The 9611-nt window shown below is 41.6% G+C and overlaps 1 protein-coding gene across 6 annotated transcripts in view; it reads right to left on the bottom strand.

Annotated features, from left to right (window-relative positions):
• LOC112222000 (guanine nucleotide-binding protein G(I)/G(S)/G(T) subunit beta-1) overlaps positions 1-9611 on the bottom strand; it is a 59113-nt gene that overhangs the window by 20757 nt on the left and 28745 nt on the right. For all 6 annotated transcript variants that reach the window (XM_024384515.2, XM_024384509.2, XM_024384514.2 and 3 more), the window contains 2 exons: positions 3804-3842; positions 3237-3343 (listed from right to left, as the gene is read on the bottom strand). In XM_024384515.2, the coding sequence (XP_024240283.1) occupies positions 3237-3343; positions 3804-3842 (146 nt within the window). The remainder of the gene's footprint in view (positions 1-3236; positions 3344-3803; positions 3843-9611) is intronic.

Below are 9611 nucleotides of genomic sequence, written 5' to 3'. Positions count from 1 at the left end.
GCGCCGGTCCGTTCACTTGTATTTACTTATTACACATTGGCATTTGGATTACTTCTGCTTTTCCATTAGGCTACCGCACCTCAACGCAGATTGATGCATTCCAAGTGACTGTTGAGGCTTTGTTGTGAATGAAAAACAAATGGAATCAGATATGTACCTTGTTGACACCGTTTGACAAATACTAAATATTGTCTGCTGCGTTGCACAACCTGAAAGGCAGCAGTTAAAACTCACTGTCCAAGATAATCCTTATAGTATGTAACTGGAAATTAGATAGTCTGTCACCAAACCGTCTCGTTGAGGGTCATCATTGAGGGGGTTGGGTGAGAGACTGGGACTCTCGCTTTAGAAGGCATTCCTCTTCACTAAGTCTATGGTTTATAAATCTATGGTGTAAACCTGAAGGAGTCCTGGGCTCATATTCATAAACCCTCAGAGTAGGAGTGCTGACTTAGGATCAGTTTGGCCTTTTCAGACCAATGAAACGTACAATGAAAACATATCAGATCAGCACTCCCACTCTGACAAACACATTGGGCACAATTCAGACTTAGGAAATGTACACCTTTGCTACGTACTTCTCAATAGTTCGTATTCAGACTTACCTTATACAGGTGTGTAACAGGTTTTACAGGCGTGGTTCCCTTGTGTGTGCTGAATAAATGTAATTAAAACTCTGAAAACCCTCCCACTTGCTGGCCAACCGAGTTTTATCTTGGAGTTTGCATTGAATAGGGTTTTCAGTACATTTATCTTAAAGGAAAACTCCACCCAAAAACTATATTTTGGTATTTGTTTCATTAATCCGCTGTTGACATAGTCCCAAAATGTTTTGCTTGTCAGCACTCAAGTTTAAAGATACTATATGTAACTTTCAAAATACAGAAATCATCCCTGTACGATGCGTTTTGAAATCATCCCTGTACGATTTCTGTATTTTCAAAGTCACACATTACTTCTGACTAGTAATACATTTCTTTTAGAAACATTACAAGGCTTGCGCATCTGTTTTTTCTGTGTTTTGTTGGTGTAATTTTAGACGAGGATAAATATTTTGTCTGGTAAAAAAAACAGAGTGGCTGGTAGATTTAAAAAAAAAAAAAAAAAAAAAACCTGATGCAAATGGGAAAGTGTACAAAAAAAAAAAAAAGTTATGCCCTGTCTAATATGATCCACTATTGTTAGCAACCCTCAGGAACAACTACACGGACAGTTATAAATGTATGTGGGTATTGCTGACGGTGGCTCCGGATAGGCCTACATGTCATGTTACGATTTTCAGTTTGATTCCATATGACACATTCATCTATAGGGATCATAAAGGTAAAATCTAAAAGAATTGCTGTGTATATTTACAATTCCTTTCTAACAGACTACTTACTTAGCTAGCTCTTATCAATTTATAAATTACAGTGCACGGAGATTATCGGAAAAAATAAAGTAGACGCGCTTTAAACTTGGAACCACAGGTTCGCACGACCTTATTTATGGTTTTGTCACGCGTAAAGGTGTTAGAATTATTAGGGCATTAAGTCAAGGTCAGATTACGGCGTATCTGTAGACACATCTCCACCCCCCAATGAATAGCAGGTGAATAGCATACTATTCTCATGCTTAAATTCAAGGTCAGAATACACATTGAGAGAAAAATGCATAAAAGGAAATTACGTTCCATTTAGGCATGCATAACGCGAGTCGGAATCCCCCCCTTTATAAACTGAGTCAATTAAATGAGAGCCACAGGGCACGGGGCTATAAATAGCAGTGGGAGGAACACAGACCATGTGCATGAATAGCACCCGACTCCGGGTCAATACTTCTTTTCATTATGCCTTCTCTTTGGACAGCTGCACTTCGCTACAGGTAGACTAATTAGATTATTTAACCCACCAAAGCAAAAACAAACATTAGGGCTGGCACAATTACCGTATAACTGACGGTCATGAAAAGTGTGTGTGGAACGAACAGCCAACTGGGCATTTGTGAGGTTGAGTCCGTTTCTGCCATACCATGGACTCTTAAACAACGTGAAACTTTCCCTTGTTACTCCTTGCTGGAATAAGCAAATGAGTCTTCTGTTGCCTGGGCAATGCCCCCGACAACACAGCAGCAGCACAGAACGAGAATGAATAGAAGAATAGGTCTGGGTACCTCTAACCCTGGCAATTTCACTGGTAAACTCATGGGTACACTCGCAATGGCTGCCTGGTATTGTGATGCAATACTTTTCATGGTAATGTAGAATGTTAATTTCAATGTGAATCATGCAATGGATTTTTTTTTTTTTTTTGCAATGTCAGTTGAGTCAACAAATCACAGCACATATTTTACTTTCTGCTTTGCTCCTATGGGTACACTTGCAATGACCGCCAGTCCACCCATTATATCATCATTGACTTGAATGAGAATCCCGTTCTACTCATATTTCTATGGCAGCACATGCAGTCAGGAGAGGAGGAGAAACTGTGTGTACATTTTATTTTTTTGCTATTCTAACTTATTACGGTGAATTACCATCATCCAAAATTACATGACAGTCACAGCCATAATACACGTTAATATGAAATGGAGGGGTGACTATTGGGGACTAATTATTTTAATACTTTTTCTGTTGCATCATTGTGAGCTCACCGGTTAAGAATGGTCTATTCTTTTAATTAGGGTGGGGCGATAAAAATAAATCGGAGCAACAAAGCGAGATGACAAAGCAGTTTGGTGTGTGGGGTGTGGCATCTCTGCGGAGCGAAGCAGCACACCTGCGGTATTGTAATTAGTTGGCTGGTTACTGAGGTGAAAGCTGCAGGACTGGGCTGGGGGCTCCTAGGACGCCCCCCTATGCTCAGGAACACGGGAGTCATCAGCACTGACTAGCACTCAGGGAAGAGTAGCCAGCAACACCACGTTCAAAGGACGACTCCATTTTGAATGTTTTCCCTACCCACATATCCCACCCCTTACACACACACAATGATACCGGCACAAACATGCGACACAAACATAGAAGCGCACACAAAAACACACCTGTGAGCATATTCAGAGGTGACTGTAGAGTACGCACACAAAAACACATGTAAGATAACTTTCCACAAAAACACACCATTACAGATGTTTTTTTTTTTGGGGTGGGGGCATCTTGGAATAGTTTTATACAGGAAAACTACACAAGACAACCATTTATAGTCACTTCCTGGATTTGGGGGGGTGTTTAGTGGCAGAAAGTGGCTAAATAAGATTACCTCGAGTCAGTGCCCCAGTGCATGGCATAGATTTTTGCCAGATGCCCCCTCAGTGTCCGTCTAGTGCGCATCTGAATTCGGCCAATTGGGTCGATGTTTGCTGTGATCTGAAGGGAAAGGGGGAACAATCAATGACCATGACACAATAGGCTGTGTATCTCCATGGGAAATGGGGATGCCCTTTACTAGGTTCTATACTGTGAAACCATTGCCTTTATCAGCTCCCATGATGTTGCATTTACAGAAATATAGAGTGGGTGCTGCTGCTTCCAGGATTTGTTGGCTGGATGACACATATGGAGCCAAGCGAGAGCAGTCTCTATTCTTGTGAGCTATCTCTGCTGCTAGTTACGCTCAGCCTTTGAGCTGTGGACTCATTGAACCCCAGTGCATCTTGCCTATCGCAATTTAACCATTACTCAGCTTTGACAAAACGTTTAACATGACACGTTACCTGTATCCTGAATAATGAAGTTGACTTCAGTGGTTCCCCATCCCCGTGTCTGAACTGCACTCGAAGGGATCTGTTTGTTTCAACAGAGTGATGAAGGTGGAAAGGGGTCTTACCTGAGACAGGGTAGCATCCGCACACGCTTTCCTGGCATCCTGGAGGTTAAGAAAAAAAGTTACATTTAATTTTCAAAAAAACTAAACAGCCAAGTCTTAATTTTATCCCACAAACGCTTTTGATAATGTAACAATATCTAAAAAAAAATTGAAAATCCACCTCAATTAATCGAAGTGGTGAGCCAATAATTTCAGTGATCACGGAGACAATTACCATTCCCACTGACCGGATAAACATTACCACTTACTAACACTACACAACCAAAAGTATGTGGCCACCTGCTCGATGAACATCTCAATCCAAAATCATGTGGAGTTGGTCCCCCCTTTGACGGAATAACATTCTCCACTCTAGTGGGAAGCCTTTATTTATTTTTATTATTTTTTTTAAACATTGCTGCGAGGACTAGCTTCCATTCAGCCACAAGAGCATTAGTGAGGTCAGGCACTGATGTTGAGTGATTAGGCCTGGTTCGCAGTGGGCATTCTAATTCACCCCAAAGTTGTTTGATGGGGTTGAGGTTAGGGCTCTGTGCAGGCCAGTCAGGTTCTTCCACACTGATCGACAAACCATTTCCGTATGCACCTCGCTTGGTGCACGGGGGCAATGTCATGCTGAAACAGGAAAGGGCCTTCCCTAAACTGTTGCCAAAGTTGTAAGCACAGAATCATCTAGAATGTAATTTTATGCTATATTGTTAAGATTTCCGTTCACTGAAACTAAGGGGCCTAGCCCAAACCATGAAAAACAGCCCCAGACCATTATTCCTTCTCCACCCAACTTTACAGTTGGCATTATGCAGTCGGGCAGGTAGCGTTCTCCTGGCAGTTGCCAAACCCTGATGTGTCCGTTGGACTGCCAGATGGTGAAGTGTGATTCATGGACTACCACTTCGCGGCTGAGATGTTGTTGCTCCTTGAGACTTTTCCACTTCACAATACAGCACTTACAGTTGCCCGGGGAAGCTCTAGCAGGGTAGACATTTGATGAACTGACTTGTTGGAAAAGTGGAACGCTATGACGATACCGCATTGAAAGTCAATGAGCTCTTCAGTAAGGCCATTCTACTGCCAATGTTAGTCTACGGAGATTGCATGGCTGTGTGCTCAAATTTATACACCTGTCAGCAACAGGTATGTCCGCATACCTTTGAATATACAGTGTCTTCGGAAAGTACTCAGACTCCTCGACTTTTCCCACATTTAGGTTACCTCCGTATTCTTACATGGATTAAATATTTTTTCCAGTAATCTACACAGTACCCCATAATAACAGAGCAAAAACAGGATTAGATTATTGAAACAAATATAAACTATTTACCTAACTATTCAGACCCTTTGCTATGAGACTAGAAATTGAGCTCAGGTGCATCCTTTTTCCCACTGATCATCCTGGAGATTTTTCTACAACTTGGAAGTCCACCAGTGGTAAATTCAATTGATGGAACATGATTTGGAAAGGCACACACCTGTCTATAGAAGGTCCCACAGCTGACAGTGCATGTCAGAGAAAAACCCAAACCATGAGGTCGAAGACACCTGGAACCATCCCTACAGTGAAGCATGGTGGTGGCAGCATCATGCTGTGGGGATGTTTCCAGCAGCAGGGACTGGGAGACTGGTCAGGATTGAGGCAAAGATGACCGTAGCAAAGTACAGAGAACTCCTTTATGAAAACCTGCTCCAAAGAGCTCAGGACCTCAGACTGGGGCGAAGGTTCACTTTCCAACAGGACAACAACCCTAAGCACACAGCCAAGACAATGCAGGAGTGGCTTCTGGACAAGCCTCAATGTCCTTGAGGGGCCCAGCCAGAGCCTTGAATCCAATCGAACATCTCTGGAGAGAGCTGAAAATAGCTGTGCAGCGACGTTCCCCATCCAACCTGACAGAGCTTGAGAGGATCTGCAGAGAAGAATGTGAGAAACTCCCCAAATACACGTGTGCCAAGCTTGTAGCATCATACCCAAGAAGACTCGATGCTGTAATCACTGCCAAAGGTACTTCAACAAAGTACTGAGTAAAGGGTCTGAAAACTGATGTAAATGTGAAGTTTTTTAATATACATTTGAACAAATTTGTAAAAACCTGTTTATTTTTTGTCATTACGGGGTATTGTGTGTAAATTGATGGGGGGAAAAAAACTATTGAATCAATTTTAGAATAAGATTGTCATCTAAAGAAAAAAGTGGAACAATGGGTCTGTAGTGTACCTTCAACTCCACCTACTTAGGCTCAGTTTTGACCAATCCCATTTAATATATATAACAATATATATAATATTAATATATATACCCATATCAAACAAATCTAATTTGTTCCCTAAACCATTTCCTTTCAAGTCAAGATAAATGTGAACGGTCAGATTGTGCCAATGGATGTGCTAGTTGCTCAATCCATGACACAAAAATCAGCACGCTAAACCTATATAGATAAACTGTTTTTTAATCATTGCAGTAGCACACTGACACTAAACAAATCAAGCTATAGACATTGTACAAAACATTGAGATCACCACCCTAATATTGAGTTGCATGCATCCCACCCCTTTCTGCCCTCCGAACAGCCTCAATCTGTCGGGGTATGGACTATACAAGGTGTCGAAAGCGTTCGTTCCACAGGGATGCTGGCCCATGTTGACTCCAAAGTTGTCCTTCTTGATACACACAAGAAATTGCTGAGTGTGCAAAATGCAGCAGCGTTGCAGTTCGACACAAACCGGTGTGCCTGGCACCTACTACCATACCCCGTTCAAAGGCACTTCAATCTTTTGTCTTGCCCATTCCCCCTCTGAATGGCACAGACACAATCCATGTATCAATTGTATCCAGGCTTAAAAATCCTTCTATAACCTGTCTCCTCCCCTTTATCTACACGGACTTAAGTGGATTTAACAAGTGACATCAATAAGGGATCATAGCTTCCACCTGGATTCTCCTGGTCATTCCGTGTCATGGAAAGAGTAGGTGTTTATGTTTTGTACACTTAGTGTACAAAAGAACACTAGCTAGCTAAAGGCTACATATTTCAAGCTATTGCATGATTCATGAGACACACAAAACAGAAAAGCACCTCAAGGATACAAACATGCAACACTTGAACAGACCACGCTCAGCAAACATTTACATAAATCTCAGGAACATACTACACAGAGGTCGAATGATTAATCGGAATGGCCAATTAATTAGGGCCGATTTCAAGTTTTCATAACAATCGGAAATCTGTATTTTGCCGATTTGTAAAAAAAAAAACACATTCTTATTTTCAATGGTTAACTGCCGCGTTCAGGGGCAGAAAGACAGATTTTCACCTTGTCAGCTCGGGGGATTCAATCTTGCAACCGTACAGTTAACTAGTCCAATGCAATAACGACCTGCCTCTCTCTCGTTGCACTCCACAAGGAGACTGCCTGTTACGCAAATGCAGTAAGCCAAGTTAAGTTGCTAGCTAGCATTAAACTTATCTTACAAAAAACAATCACAATCACTAGTTAACTACACATGGTTGATGATATTACTAGATATTACCTAGCGTGTCCTGTGTTGCATATAATCTGACTGAGCATACAAGCATACAAGTATCTAAGTATCTGACTGAGCGGTGGTAGGCAGAAGCAGGCGCGTAAACATTCATTCAAACAGCACTTTCGTGCGTTTTGCCAGCAGCTCTTCGTTGTGCGTCAAACATTGCGCTGTTAATGACTTCAAACCTATCAACTCCCGAGATGAGGCTGGGTTCTCTAGAAAGGGTTGCGATTCTGTGATTCACAGTGAGTTTGTGTGTCAAAACAGCCGGCTAGTTAGCGCGCGCTAATAGCGTTTCAAACTTCACTCGCTCAGAGGTTGTTTCCCTTGCTCTGCATTGGTAACGCTGCTTCGATGTGGTGGCTGTTGTCGTTGTGTTGCTGGTTCGGGCCCAGGGAGGAGCGAGGAGAGGGACTGAAGCTATACTGTTACACTGGCAATACTAAATGACCTAATAGAACATCCAATAGTCAAAGATTAATGAAATACAAAATGGTATAGAGGGAAATAGTCCTATAATAACTACAACCTAAAACTTACCTGGGAATATTGAAGACTCATGTTAAAAGGAACCACCAGCTTTCAAATGTTCTCATGTTCTCAGCAAGGAACTGAAACATTAGCTTTCTAACATTGCACATATTGCACGTTTAAGTTCTTCTCCAACACTTTGTTTTTGCATTATTTAAACCAAATTGAACGTTTCATGATCTACTTGAGGCTAAATTGATTTTATTGATGTATTATATTAAGTTTAAATAAGTGTTAATTCAGTATTGTTGTAATTGTCATTATTACACACACACAGTGCCTTGCGAAAGTATTCGGCCCCCTTGAACTTTGCGACCTTTTGCCACATTTCAGGCTTCAACCATAAAGAAATAACTGTATTTTTTTGTGAAGAATCAACAACAAGTGGGACACAATCATGAAGTGGAACGACATTTATTGGATATTTCAAACTTTTTTAACAAATCAAAAACTGAAAAATTGGGCGTGCAAAATTATTCAGCCCCCTTAAGTTAATACTTTGTAGCGCCACCTTTTGCTGCGATTACAGCTGTAAGTCGCTTGGGGTATGTCTCTCAGTTTTGCACATCGAGAGACTGAATTTTTTTCCCATTCCTCCTTGCAAAACAGCTCGAGCTCAGTGAGGTTGGATGGAGAGCATTTGTGAACAGCAGTTTTCAGTTCTTTCCACAGATTCTCGATTGGATTCAGGTCTGGACTTTGACTTGGCCATTCTAACACCTGGTTATGTTTATTTTTGAACCATTCCATTGTAGATTTTGCTTTATGTTTTGGATCATTGTCTTGTTGGAAGACAAATCTCCGTCCCAGTCTCAGGTCTTTTGCAGACTCCATCAGGTTTTCTTCCAGAATGGTCCTGTATTTGGCTCCATTCATCTTCCCATCAATTTTAACCATTTTCCCTGTCCCTGCTGAAGAAAAGCAGGCCCAAACCATGATGCTGCCACCACCATGTTTGACAGTGGGGATGGTGTGTTCAGGGTGATGAGCTGTGTTGCTTTTACGCCAAACATAACGTTTTGCATTGTTGCCAAAAAGTTCAATTTTGGTTTCATCTGACCAGAGCACCTTCTTCCACATGTTTGGTGTGTCTCCCAGGTGGCTTGTGGCAAACTTCAAATGACACTTTTTATGGATATCTTTAAGAAATGGCTTTCTTCTTGCCACTCTTCCATAAAGGCCAGATTTGTGCAATATACGACTGATTGTTGTCCTATGGACAGAGTCTCCCACCTCAGCTGTAGATCTCTGCAGTTCATCCAGAGTGATCATGGGCCTCTTGGCTGCATCTCTGATCAGTCTTCTCCTTGTATGAGCTGAAAGTTTAGAGGGACGGCCAGGTCTTGGTAGATTTGCAGTGGTCTGATACTCCTTCCATTTCAATATTATCGCTTGCACAGTGCTCCTTGGGATGTTTAAAGCCTGGGAAATCTTTTTGTATCCAAATCCTGCTTTAAACTTCTTCACAACAGTATCTCGGACCTGCCTGGTGTGTTCCTTGTTCTTCATGATGCTCTCTACGCTTTTAACGGACCTCTGAGACTATCACAGTGCAGGTGCATTTATACGGAGACTTGATTACACACAGGTGGATTGTATTTATCATCATTAGTCATTTAGGTCAACATTGGATCATTCAGAGATCCTCACTGAACTTCTGGAGAGAGTTTGCTGCACTGAAAGTAAAGGGGCTGAATAATTTTGCACGCCCAATTTTTCAGTTTTTGATTTGTTAAAAAAGTTTGAAATATCCA

The sequence above is a fragment of the Oncorhynchus tshawytscha genome, linkage group LG22 (assembly GCF_018296145.1).
Source record: "Oncorhynchus tshawytscha isolate Ot180627B linkage group LG22, Otsh_v2.0, whole genome shotgun sequence".
Taxonomy (NCBI): Eukaryota; Metazoa; Chordata; class Actinopteri; order Salmoniformes; family Salmonidae; genus Oncorhynchus; species Oncorhynchus tshawytscha.
This window is presented reverse-complemented; position numbering and strand designations above follow the sequence as displayed.